We start from the raw sequence: 14,229 nt of genomic DNA on the forward strand, positions 1-14,229 counted from the left end.
TGTTGGATAATTCGTGCTAAATTTTTTCTTTTCTGTAACAACATTTTTTTTTCGAAAGGAATTTATTTCTCATGAAATGTTTAGGTGAATTTTTGTTTATTTAGACAATCAATGATGTGCAATTCTTGATTTTGCAAAAATGCAGCTGCAAAATTTTTAATGCACTATCTTAGTTGTCGTTCCGAACGAAGTGTGTACATATATATTTGAATTGATACGCATTTCTGTGTAATTGAAGTGACAGCCCGAAATTCTCCATTTTAAACATTTTTCTGTATCGACAGTAAAATGAGAAATTGGAACGGATTTTACAAATACACGTGCACGTGGAGTAATGTAGAGAATTATGGTATGCATCTAGCGTGGCATTAATTTAAAAGAAAAATTAAAAATTAGCGTTCCGCACATTTGCGTACATTTGAAAGCGATAAATATATATAGTACGACGTTGGACTTAAGTTCGAAACGTATTAATACGTACACAACATGTTCAACGTTTGTGAACAACCCATTTTTTCAGTGTGTCATTTTGTTCATTTGTTTTATAACTGTGTGCGGAATTTTGTAAGCGATTTTTGTATTCAAACAAATGGAACTTTTTCTTAGTAGGTAGAAAAGTGAGGAATTTTTTTAAAATTTACATATAGATAAATGATGAAAAAAAATTTGTGTATAAATGTATACATTTTTTTTTTTTTTTTTCCCGCAAAATATTGCGCGATTTTATCCCTCTTTCTTTCGAACGGTTTTACTGTAATTTTTGTAAATGAATGACTGTCTTTTGTTTGGTAATTAAAAAAAAAAAAATAAAATAAAAATAAAATAATAAAGTAAAATAAAATAAAACCCATTGAATGATCAAGCAAAAATTTTCAATTTTTTTTCAGCACTTCAGAAGTTTTAAGAAAATATTTATCTTTTTTAGCTTGGTATTTTTTTTTTTTTTTTTTTTTCGTAAATTAAATCGAGGACGTGAAAACAAATCGAAACAAAAATGAAAAAAAAAATAAAAAAAAAAGGGAAAGAAAAGGAAACGAAATAAAAAAGAACAAGGATTGTGTGTTTACACAACATAAAATTTTTGTTTTTAGTAAACATTGTTACTCCTACTGCAGTAATATAACAGGATTTCACTTTTCATTTACCCGTGTTTATCTTCGTTTGTTTACACTTATTTGCGATTAAGTTGAGCTTCCACTATATTTATTTTGTACTATTCTCTGTTTTCATAGTTCCTCCCCCTTTAGGGATATGTAGCATTCACTTTACCGTTTTCACATTTCACACAGTAGTCATCATATATGCTAGATCACTTCATGCTTATTTTATTTTCCATTTTTCTTGTAATTTTACGCTAATTTTTTTTTTTTTTTTTTCCTATCTGTTTGTCCTTTTTTTTTTTTTTTTTTTTTTTTCCTAACTGCTTGCCTTTTTTTTTTTTTTTTTTATCCCAGTATTTTTGCCTCTTCGCCTTGTTATTTTTTTAAAAGGTGTTTATGGAAAATTGGAACAAGCATATTTTCCCAATTCTGTAATTCCATATTATTTTTCACCGTTTAAATATAACATATAAAGGTGGAAAAAAGAAAATATATAAATATATATAAATCACAATTTAGGGGTCCAAAAAGGGAAATAAAAACATATATATTATATATATATATATATATATATATATATATATACATAATAGAGTAAGTGGATAAAATGGATTCAGGTAGGAAGAAATAAATGCTATATTCATAAAAAAAGCTTGTGCCTATACCTGTATGGATGTATAAATTTATGTGTATTTTTTTTTTTTCTCACTGAGAATGTCTATATATAGTATATGCTTCTAGCATGAGGGGAAATGTTAAACACAACTGCGAATAAATTTTTTTCTTCACACAATTTTGTATCGGTACAGTGTGTGAAGTTTATCTTTTCTCTATTGTTTTGTTTGTTAATTTTGCGTATCACATTATGACTTATAAAAACTTACCACATCCATCTTTTTTTTTTTTTCTTTTATTTTTTTTTTCTTCTTAATCAAAGAATACCAAGGTCTACTGAACAGTAAAGAAAGAGAAGATGAAACAAATGGAGCACACATCGCCGAGAAGGTGGAAAAAGGGGGAGAAACAATTGAAAATACATTGATGAAATTAAACGTGAGGTATCAAACGTTATTTTTTTCCTCCGGGGTAATGACCGTTTTTTGTGGTATAATATCATTATTGGAATCGCTAAGATATTTTTACTTTACCAATTTTGTGGTTTCCACATTTTTGATGTAAGTATACACATAAAAATTCACTGTGTGTGTGTGTGTATGTAGAATTTTTAATGTCTAAGTGTGTGCAAATTTTTTCAGCATGGATTCGGGTGCAGATAAATCATTCCTTCTATATGAACGAGTTCAGGACACACCTGTATGTGTGTATCCCCGTTCGAAAACAATGACTTTTATTACTCCTATTTGAATTACGTACCATTGAAGGAATTCCTATGTTTGCACATGTGCATTTTTTGTGGACTATATTTTGTGTCTACATCCAACTGTTCGTGTATATTTTACACATTATCATACGTTTACATATTTCCCCGTTTTTACAGAACCATGGGTCTAATAATGATGATTTTGGATATTCCAGGAACCCCAAGATGGGCTGCAAAGCATAGAATTATGATAAGGAAATACATAAAATTTTTAACAAGATTGACTGGAAAAGCTGTGTGGTTTTTCTTTTTAGGTATGCATGCATTTTAAGAGGTTCCTTTCTGTATATATGCTGAAGGACATGTTCATGCTTTCCATACGAAGAGTCTTGGGCAATCTAATATTAGTAAACATTTCTTCCCCAAGGGAATACTTATGAAACACATTTGTTTATATGCAAAATTTTCCTTTTACAGGTTCTATGTCATGCCTGAATCTGTGGCCACACTCAAAAAAGGTTACCTTCTTTAGATCTTTCTGGGTTCTTCTATTTAGTAGTTTCATATTGGCAGTTGCAGTTGTTGGATTTTTGATAGCATTAAGAAAATCGTTAAGATTGGAAAAATTAAAAAAAACTATAAAGTTGGTATCAAAGGGAGCATATATTGATTGTTACAGAAAATACAGTGTAGCAGATCCAGACCACGGAATGCAGTTTGAAGAATTTAATAGGATGTGTTCGGACCATACAAATGGTTATATATATTTTGATTTTTTGGATTTATTTATTATTTTTAATGCCTTAGATGAGCATCAGAAGTGTTCTATAAACGAAAGAGAATTCTTGGAGTGGATAAATGGTCCCGTAACGTACTTATAAAGATATATAAAACCTATGCATTAGTACCTGCGTCTGTTTCTCTCTCTACACACAATATGTTCATAACTACATCTTAACAAATGTATAAGCATGTAAATACATCAACAAAAAAAAAAAAAAAAAAAAAAACACATACCTTACTTATAATTACATGTGAACCCTTACCCCTATATGCTTATGAAAGAATACCTGATTAATAAAAATATTTTTTTGTATGCTGTTAAGTTTTTGTTTATAATTATGAAATAATTTTTTATAAATTTCAATTTTTTTTTTTTTTTTTTTTTTTTTTTTCATCTTATTTTTATTAACACCTTAACATAAAAACAAAAAAGAAAAGTTGTCAAAAGTTATGTGTTTTTCTTTTCAAACTCTTAATTAAACAATTTCCATGCGGATCTACACTTTACGAGCTATACACTCTCTTTTTTTTTTTTTTTTTTTTTTTGCTTCTTTACCTTTTTACTTTTTTCCATGCTGTATATATAGCAAGCATGATTGATTTTTTTTTTGGGGGGGGGGATTTAGCACATAGCGATGTCGTAACGAAAATGAAAGTATTGGGATGTCCAATGTATGGTATGAATTCGTATGATGGGTTAAAGTTATGGTCTTAAATACATTTATTCGAATATTTATATATTTTCCCAATTTAAAAGCCACTCCATGTTTTTCTAAAAGTAAAATGTACAAACCTTTTGGTTGTAAATGTATCTTGTCCAGAAATTTTTATTTTATTTTACTTTATTTTATTTTAATTGTTTTTACCATTTTATTATTATTTTTTTTTTTTATATACTAGTTGCCGTAAAAAATGGGTGTTATGGTTAATAAGGGCAAATGGATAATTAGACGTCCCTAAAATGGGAGAAAAGAAAAAGAAAAGAAAAAGGAAAGAAAATACAAATTAGCATTGTGGATGAAACAGGGGAATCACCAAACTTCTTAATCCGCATCGAGCAAAGTTCCCATAAGGAATCCAGAACAATCAGGAATTTCCATCGGATTCTTTGGTAGCGTCAAAATCGAAACTTCGAGACGAATTGGCAATGATGTCCTTTTCTGGTAAGAATGGGATCTCATTACTTTCAATAACGAGAGCATTTTTTTTCAAGTCAATAAGGCACTGGTGTCTCCTTAACAAATCCAATCCGAATATAAAATCAATGTCATACTCATCAATAATTGTTAAAGAAACAGCATAAAAACAGTTTCCAATTTTAATATCAACCATATGAATTTTCCCTAAAATGGATTTAGTACCAACTCCTTTAGCTATTCCTGTAAATCTTTTGTCCATTAACCTGAGTATGTTACATTTTTCCGCGCACTGTTTTGACATAATACTTGTCTGAGCACCTGAATCTATAAATGCATGAACAACGTTTTTATTTATTTCTACCGGTATATATAACATATAAACAACACCAAATGCTTCGGGAAAATGTTCTTGTGCTAATGCCAAATTAGAGTTTATTTGATTTTTATATATATTTTCATAAATAAATTTTTGTGCATCTTCTGATAATGGATCCTTTAATGCATTCTCATACATCTTTTGCTCTCTCTCTTTTTCTTTTTTATCAATTTCTAATTTTTCTTTAACTATTTTTTTAACTTCTTCTACATTTTGACTATTTATAGCGTCATACAGTTTCTTGTCTTGTAATTGTAATACTCCCATTCTAGATCTATCATTTTTTAGATTCATTAAAATTTCAGTTTCTTTTTTTATGTACTCATTTTCTTGAAAGGTTCGAATATGTTCCATTAGAGTATTAAGTGCAGCATCGTTCATTCTTCCTGTGTTTCCTAAGTTGTTAAAACTGTTTGCATTGTTACCACCACTTGTTGAAATCGTACCATTATTTGATGTGTTTTCTATTCCTCTAGAAGAGTCTATTCCTGATGTCGATCCCATCTGCGCATTTCTAAATTCTTCGTTCATCAGATCAAGATTCAACTTCTTTCTAACGAACAGTAGGTCTCCTTCATTTATATTCAGCTTCTTTATCGTGTCAAATTTGTTTACTGGGTTCCCGTTATGTATCAGTTCGTTTTCGTTCATATTTAAGCTGAAGTCATTTTCAATGATGTTCATTATTGTGAAAATTTCCGTGTCTTCATGCACATCAAGGCTGGTTATGATTTTGCTATCGTCGGATATAGTGATGAAAACCATTTTGTCCTTCTATTGTAGCGGTATTGTAGCAGTATTGTAGCGGTATTGTAGCGATATGGTTGCGATATTGTAGCGATATTGTAAAGCTATTGTAGCAGTGTCGTTGAAAGTGCACGTTATAGAGTATTCATCGTGATGCTTCTTGAGAAGAGGCAAATCAAACACCTGGATCTGTGCTTAGAAAACGGAAAAAAAAAAAAAAAAAAAAAAAAAATATATGCTTCAGTCACCTCCCTAGAACTGAATTCTGGGCTATCTGAAGGGTTGGTTGCACAAGTATGACATATAAAATACAAAGTACAAATATGACGTAAGTTTTAATAAAATTAAATAGAATAGGAAAAGAGGAAAAGGGGACAGAGTAAGCAATGGACGAATTAAAAGGGGGGGAAATGTAACTTTTATAAGTATGTATTTCGGTGCTTTTCACATGTGCAAATATAAATAATTTTTTTGCTTCTGAAGGAAAACGTTTGATGGCAGCACACACGTATCGAGGTGAGGGGAGTAGTCGAGCGGAAAGTATGAACGATGTAAAACGCAGAAAAACAAGGGGGAGGGAAATGGGAGGGGGCAAACCAAAAAACAAAAACAGTAGCAATAGTAATAGCAATAGCGGTAGTAATTACATAAACAAAAACACAAAAAGTGATAACAAAAAAATGGAGATGGTGATGAAAAAAAAAAAAAGTAAAAAAAAATACATATATATATACATATAATATAAGGCGACATAAAAAATAAAAACCAACGAAGCATGGATAAACATTGCCCAATTTTGCTTTGTGAACTCTCTTTTTTTTTTTTTTTTTTTTTCCCCCCCTTTCTTTTTTCACCCAAACATTGCGACCTTGACATGTGTGAAGAGTTCTCTAATATTTTAAAAGAAGACCCAAAAGTGTAATCACAAGTGCAAAAACAAATATTTCGGTTTAAATTTTTGAGGGGCAAGTGCAGATGCAAAAGTTCCTCCTCAGTGAATTTTATTTGCCCACGTCCATAATGTTTAAGATTTTATTATAAACCACAAGTTTTTACGACTATTCATTAAAAGTAGAGATGTTGCGCATGTCGATCCAGGGTGGAACGTCTTCATGTTCTAATGTGCTGCTATGTGCAATGTATTTACCTTCGCAAAATTTGTGTGTTTTTCTCTATGCACACAAAATTTTGGCATTAGCATGTGATATTAAGGAACAACACCTTGTCGATTATTGTATGTTCCATTTATTAACTTTATCTTTCCAATGACATGACATTTTTTCCACAGTGTATTTATAAAAATGTTTTTAACGCAAGTGTTCATGGTATGTAGCATCAGCAAATTTGGTTTTTTTTTTTTTTTTTTTTTTTTTTTTTTTTTTTTTTTTTTTTAAAAATTTTTTTTTTTTTTTTTTTTTTTTTTATTTTTTTTTTTTTTTTTTTTTTTTTTTTTTTTTTTTTTTTTTTTTGTATGACAAATTTTCCATTGCCTGTTGATCTTTCCCTTCTTTGTGTGCATACGTAAACAACTGTAGAACGAATTAGTCATTTTTCCCTTTGTATATAAATTGACCCCTTGAAAGGGAAGTCATGTCTCCCAGTGTTGATAAAAACAAAAAAAAAAAAAAAATTGGGAGAAATATTGTGAGAAAAATATATATACATGTATGTATACATGATTATTTGAAATGTGCATACAACCATTTCTAATTTCAACACGTGTTATCTTTTTTTCAAAATAAAAAAATGACATCATGTAGTTCATTTCATTATCATGTATTCCAACACATTAATAATATATAGACAAAAAAGTACTAAAATGAAAAATGTTCCCCCTCAACTGAAGATATTTTTTGTAACACTCATGCAGCCTTTGTAAGAAGCGAAATAAATAAAAAAAAAAAAAAAAGAAGGATCATATTATGAACAGCGGGAAATTACGTCACTACATAATTATGCTTCACAATTGTATGAATGCAAAAGTGCATATATGCATGGACGAACTAATGCGGTAAAAAATGCATATATTAGGGGGAAATCAGGGGATAATAAAAATACCTATGTATTTTATAAACCTTTTGTTATGGCAAAATATGTTTAAAAAAAAAAAAAAAATAAATAAATAAATATATATATATATATATATATATATATATATATATTTATGGCTTGTTCATTTTTTTCAAATTTGTTGGTAATATTTTTCGAAAAAGTCCGATTTAGCAGAATTTGGGAAATCCATAGATAGCAGAATAAAAATAGCGAACATTTTGCACGACATAAAGGTTTAAAAAGAGAGGCATCATTCGAATCACCCCTAGCATACAAATATATATATATATATTTGCATATGTACCTGCACATGTGAATCCTTTTTAATCCCCACCTTTTCAACCACACTTCCCAGATGAGATTTCTATATAGAAAGGGGGGCTTTTCTTGGAAACATTTTCTAAAATCATGTTATACTTAAAAAAAAAAAAGAAAAAAAAGAAAAATGAATATCACGACTTATCCACATTTTGCATGTGACAGTTTCGTATTTTTTTTTCTCTTTTGCTTTTTCAACTTTATGATATCATGTATTCCCCATCAACTTTTTACAAATCATTTCATGACACCCCTTTTCTTCTTCATCTTTATCTTATCCATGTCCATTTTATTAACGTATAGACAATGCGGAAAATTCAAAGATTCTTAAGCAAAAGGGATTTTGTTCTCTTATTCTGCACCTAAGGGGGATCAGGCCTGTAAACAAACAATGGATAATGAAGACTTATATGAACAATTTTATCACACAACAGAATACCTTTTCCACTTATGTAAGCTTAAAAGAGGAAGAAAACGATGAGAATGGTTGTCAAAGTGATGGAGACAATGACATGTTAGTTTTAAATGATAATGATGATGATGAATCTGATGAAATGGAGATATCAGAAGTGAAGACCAGCACTAACAATTGCTTAATCGATAAAAGTAAAATGGATGAATGCAAAAATGGTGAAAACATTTACGACACCAATTTAGTTAATAAATTGAAGATCCATTCACAAAGCTGTAGTAAAGGATCGAATATTTCCAACACACATTTAAGGAAAAAAAACAAATATTATTCCGATAACATAGTAATGTAAGTAAAGATATATAAAAGACAAGCTAGGATATGTAGAAAAAGAAGAAGCATCTACAATTTTGTTTGAGCATATGGTTACAAACACATTTTTATGAATGTATAATAACCTGTAAACGAATATGCCTGTATACATAGAATTTTTTTTTTTTTTTTTTTTTTTTTTTCCCTTTCACACAGATATGATAACATAATTGATTTACCATCAGACCTATGCACTTGCCACATAAGCGAAGAGGAAATAGAACAAATCAATTTGGGTGGATATGATTTATCTCTAGGTGAATATGCCACTACCATTGTTTACAGTAAGAGAGTGAACAAATAGGATAGTGGAAAAAGACTTCTCAATTTCAAGATGCATCATTTTTTGTGCATTTTAATGCGAACATAATTTAATGAAATAGAACTTTGAAACGTATCATTTGGTTATAGCGTAAATTGAGATTTACCCATCACGGAAATCACAGTTTGAGAAAAGTTGTTCATGAAAATCCCTCTGGAATTCCCTTGATCACAACAATATACTCGTACTGAATAGCACAAGCGAAATAGAATAGAACAAAAAAATAATAATAAGGTGATGATGAAATAATAAGACGTTATATTAAAATGAAAGAGGAATATGAAATAGTAAAACGAAACAGTAAAATGAAACAATAAAACGAAAAAGAAATATACAACCAGAATACATGTGTTAACGGATAAAGAGATACATGAAAAAAAAAAAAAAATAAAAATTGCACAAAATTTGCTACTAAAAATGGACGTATGAAAAAGAAAAGAAAAAGGGTCACCTTCTCTTCCCCATGATGGTAATGATGATGATGATGAAAATGCTAATATCAAAACTGCTCTACAGGTTAGAACCTTATAAGAAATCTTCCTTTTTTGACTAAGGTGTGTATGTTTACATAATTAGGAGTGGTATCTTTTGTATCATCGGGATATGCTTTGTTCGATACTGAAGGAACTGCTAGCATTATCACGGCTCGGTACCCGTGCGAACAGCAAATGATGTGTCTAACGGATTATAGTTATAGATGTACCAGAAATCCTCAGTTTTTATCTCTGAAGGAGTTAACTTGATGTATTGATATATGGAATTTAGCTCGTTTTTATCAAGGGGATTTATATTGTGTCTGTTTAAAAGCTGCTTATAAATTAAATCAATATTCAGATTGTTGAAAATGTCTGGCATATCTTGACCTAACTGTTCTTGATATTGATATAACTCTTGACAATCATTTATAGTTTGATTAATAATTTTTTTAATTTTTTCTTTGTTTTGATAAAAATTCGATATTTCTTCATCAGTTGGAACCACTGATATGGTGTTATTTTTGAAATAAAAATGAAAATCAGATGTATCGTATATATATTTTTCTTTATCACTTAATTTGGTCATTACTCCCTTGTATATCTTATATTTGTCCCATTCAAATAATACACTCTCTTTGAGTGCAAAATATTCTCCCTTTTTTTTTTCTCGTTCAACCCATATACGTGAACTGATAAAATTTGAATCATTCGGTTCGTCATTTAATCCAAAAGTTGATTTCATTCTATCATGTTCTTCTTTCAGATCTGTGTACTCATATTTCTTCATTAAGAAGGGTAAAGGATAATTATTCCAGTGGGTTCCTCCACTTAATATGGGTATATTTGCACTTTTGTAAAATGCAGTTTGGCTAGTTTTGTTTGGATCCTCTAGACTATTAAGAATTGTATTACCATCCATAGTGCACCCTCTATATCGCAAAAATATTTCATGTATGTCACATTCTGTATGTTGATACATTGGATAGTTGAGACAGAGGACAGAATCTTTTAACTGTCCTATCGTTCTAGGACCTATAATGGAGGAGGCTACAAATGGTCTACTATAAACAAAACTTAAGCTTAATTGAGCTAGGGACATGCCGTGAGATCTAGCTAATTTCATATATTCTGCAGTGGCATCTTGAGCCCATACACATCTATGTGATTTGTACAAATGGGGATACTTGTTACATCTACCATTTCTTGGACCATATGATAAATAACCATAATCTTCAGCTAAATTTCCTCTAGAATCATCCAAATCATGATCAAGTTGATCATCACCTAGTACGGTATCTGGACCCATAGTGTGATATCTCTCTGGATCTAAATATTTCCCTGTTAATATTCCTCCAGCTAATAGTCCATAAGGTACTAACGGTACATTATAATTTTCTTTCAATATCATTTCTACAAGTCCTGATGATTCTACTTCATTTCGATGTAATAAATTGTACAAGTTTTGTGTACACACAATTTTCATATATTTTTTTTTTTTTTTTTTTGCCAAATTACACCATTGGTATACTCCCCAAACAGATTCATTCGAAACAGCAATATGTCGAACTTTTCCTTTAAGAATTAATTTCTCTAATATATCAAACTGTTCTTCTATAGATAATATGTTTTCTTTCTTTTCTTCATTTTGTTGAGAATTCAAATTTTCAAAACCCCATATGTATGTGTCTTCCCCTTTTCCACCATTGGGTATATACCGTTCAGGTAAATCGATGGTTAAAATATCCACATAATTTGTATTTAAATTTTTCAGAATTTTATCTAATCTTTCCTCTATGTTGTAAAAATTTGGTACATCATCCTTTAGATCTTCCATGATCCAGCTTAAATAATATTCTCCATTGGTAATTTTATCCACATTTCTTGATGAACACATTCGTAAATTTATGACGATATTTTCTCTTTTCTTATTTTTGAGAAATAAATTCATATTTTTATTTTTTCCTTTTTTGTAGCTAATTGGGTCATGTGGAAATGGATCATATTCACAAATATCAAAAAAATTTATTCCATATTCATAAAAAGCCATATTTAACAAAACATTAACATCATCTGCGCTTATAAAATTCTCATTTTCGTACATATTCGTCCCTATGCAAATTTCACTTACACATAAATTACTTTCTCCCAATTTTCTGTACTTCATTCCATGTATTAAGTCATCATGTGTGTATATTTTATGTGTCTTGAAACTATTCGAATTGCTAATTCTGAACAGTTCATAAAAAAGATGTTTTTTCTTTAAATCCCATGTATCATTCTGTTTTCGAAAATTTTCATCATGAACATTTTTTAAAATCATTTGCATTAATTCTTCACTTCCAGGTGGAGGTTTTTCCCCAAATCGCAATTTTTCAATATCTTCCCTTTCTTCAAATAATTTTTCATTTTTCTCGTCTTCCTGTAGGAGAAATTCTACTCTTTTAATGAATTCAATTTTTCGCTTTCTTTCCATTTTTTCTTCCTCTTCCTGTGGATTGAGATTTTCCTTGCCAGCAGGTTCATTGTCTCCTTCCTTATCCTCTTTTGTTTCTATGGATTTCATCCCCTTTTGACTTCCCCTTTTTGCCTCTATTATGTCTTCATCATCTTTTGTATCCTCTATGATAAACTCGTTCCTGAAATATTCATCAGTCTCTTTGTAAATTTCGTCTTCACTTGGTTCTTCAAATGGAATTTCCATTTGTTCTGAGGCTCGATTGACAGGTGCCGTTCTGCTAGCCGGGGTTCCCCCCTCCGTGCCTTCTCCCTCTTTGGCACTCCTTTTGGTGCTCTTTTTGGCACTCCTTTTGGTGCTCTTTTTGGTACTCCCTTTGGATTTATCTTTTGTTTTCTTTTCGGCTTCCCCTAATACTTCTCCCATTGTTTCCCTTTTGGCCGCTTTACCCCTCTTCTTCTTATTATTCAATTTTTTGTCCTCATCTTCTAAAATTTCACAATTGGATATGTCCTCGAGCGCTTCAACCTCTTTCCTATCTTCCCCATCATTCCCACCTTTAATTTCAGTGGGGGATGTTTTCTTCCCTTTTCTAAGTTTCCGTTCTCTTTTTACTTTACTTTTTATCTCTTTTTCATTTTCTTTGCATTTCATGTTTTTTTCAGTGTTTCCTACGCTTCTGCCCCTTGTTGCGTACAATTTTATCACATGAGGGGCCCATATCTCGCGACTATGTCTTAACGATGCTGATCCATAGGATTGACATCGACTATGTAATACCCTTGGTTGAAAATAAGTAATGACATTTCCGTGAAGGTAAAGATAGTAAAATTTTTTAAGCTGAGACGACGAAACTTTGTTCAGAAAATTTACGTTCTCAATGTTGTTCCTCCTTTTAAGGATGTTACAATTTCGTATGCATTTTTTCGTTTGGTAAAATAGAATGTTGGGAATTCTTTTCTTTTGCACACAACAAAATTCCTCGATAAGGAATAGTGTACAAATAACTATGAACGAAGTTTTTTTCGTTTTCATAACTGTTAGATGGTTCAGTGTGACATTTTCAGAACTGCTTCATGACTCCCGTATCTGTGTGTGTAATGGGGTTTCGATAAAAAGAAAAAAAGAAAAAGAGAAAAGGGTGTATATAATGGGGATAGGGACACTACACGCCTGCACATTCATACATATACATATATTATACATCAATGTGTATATTTACGCATTGCCTACATTGGTACTCCTTGGCGTGCTGGAACAATTGTATATGTGTAGTTTGGTCCCCTTGTTTTGGGAATACCCTTAGGTAACATGTATCGATAGATGTACATTCCCTTTCGGCCTTTTCCTCTAATTTCATTTTGAAAATTTGAGTGTGTTCACGTGGCTATCTTGAGAAAAATGCTTCATGTATTATTCTTTTTTTTTTTCTTCTTCCATTCCTCTTAATATGTATAATTAGAATGTACTAAATTTTTTTTTTTTTTTTTTTTTTTTTCCTACACCTCTCCCCCCATGATAATTTGACACAATTTAACAAGCTGGTTATGCTTGCCGTAGCACTTTTTTGACAAGTGCAAAATTGGGAAAAAATTTGCCAAAGTATCAAACAATAAGAATAAATTTTGTCATAAATATAAATAACTCAGTTCGCTTATTAAATTAGAGGATAGGGTGATAGCAACCAAAAAGGTAGAAGAGGAAAAGAAAGTTGAGAATACTACAAGTTTGCACCTTTGACATGACTTTTTTTTTTTTGCCAACGAGTGCAAGGGCAAAAAAAAAAAAAAAAAAAAAAAAAAAAAACACGCTTTAGATCTATTTGTGCTGTAGGAATAGATGCAAATATTTGGAGATATTATGCCACAATTTTATAGCAAAAATGTATTGCAAAAAATGCAATTTCTAATGAACTTTTTTCAGTTAACAATTACCCATGTTTTTTTTTTTTTTTTTTTTTTTTTTTCTCATTTTATTTTTTAGAAAAAGTTTGTAATTGTTTCCCGCATTTTTTGCAAATTTAATAATAAAACTAGTTTTAATATATAGTGTCGAACATAAGAAGAGAAGAGTAGAGATAAGATTAAAATAATATTCTACCTTCTACTTTCTCCTTTTATGTGCTTCATGTATATAAGAAGCGAAACAAAATTAAGTTGTTCCCTTAGCACCGTGACATGGTGAGAGAATTAATTGTGTGCCCATAACACCACACCACATCACCATATCAGTAGAAATTGTAGGAGAAAAACATGTGTAGATATCACCTCCAATCAGTAGACAATTTCACCTATGATCCAAAATAATAAAATTATATATTCAAATCTTCACGCAGATGTAGTAATAATACAACATC

The 14,229-nt window shown here is 30.4% G+C and overlaps 4 protein-coding genes across 4 annotated transcripts; 2 read left to right on the forward strand and 2 right to left on the reverse strand.

Moving 5' to 3' along the window:
• Window positions 1-1,707: 1,707 nt before the first annotated feature.
• Window positions 1,708-3,302, forward strand: PGO_133950 (hypothetical protein, conserved; the record flags this gene model as incomplete). Its single annotated transcript, XM_028689911.1, has 4 exons — window positions 1,708-1,717; window positions 2,038-2,275; window positions 2,599-2,735; window positions 2,899-3,302. The coding sequence occupies 4 exons, from the start codon at window positions 1,708-1,710 to the stop codon at window positions 3,300-3,302; spliced, it is 789 nt and encodes a 262-aa protein (XP_028545712.1).
• A 988-nt stretch (window positions 3,303-4,290) lies between these two features.
• PGO_133960 (DNA damage-inducible protein 1) lies at window positions 4,291-5,484 on the reverse strand (the record flags this gene model as incomplete). Its single annotated transcript, XM_028689912.1, has 1 exon — window positions 4,291-5,484. One exon carries the CDS (start codon window positions 5,482-5,484, stop codon window positions 4,291-4,293), a length of 1,194 nt encoding a protein of 397 aa, XP_028545713.1.
• Window positions 5,485-7,873: 2,389 nt separating this feature from the next.
• Window positions 7,874-8,924, forward strand: PGO_133970 (hypothetical protein, conserved; the record flags this gene model as incomplete). Its single annotated transcript, XM_028689913.1, has 3 exons — window positions 7,874-7,928; window positions 8,140-8,596; window positions 8,777-8,924. The coding sequence occupies 3 exons, from the start codon at window positions 7,874-7,876 to the stop codon at window positions 8,922-8,924; spliced, it is 660 nt and encodes a 219-aa protein (XP_028545714.1).
• A 657-nt stretch (window positions 8,925-9,581) lies between these two features.
• On the reverse strand, window positions 9,582-12,908 carry PGO_133980 (oxidoreductase, aldo/keto reductase domain containing protein; the record flags this gene model as incomplete). Its single annotated transcript, XM_028689914.1, has 1 exon — window positions 9,582-12,908. One exon carries the CDS (start codon window positions 12,906-12,908, stop codon window positions 9,582-9,584), a length of 3,327 nt encoding a protein of 1,108 aa, XP_028545715.1.
• Between the last annotated feature and the right edge of the window lie 1,321 nt (window positions 12,909-14,229).

This window comes from Plasmodium gonderi (assembly GCF_002157705.1).
Source record: "Plasmodium gonderi DNA, contig: Chr13, whole genome shotgun sequence".
Lineage (NCBI taxonomy): Eukaryota > Apicomplexa > Aconoidasida > Haemosporida > Plasmodiidae > Plasmodium > Plasmodium gonderi.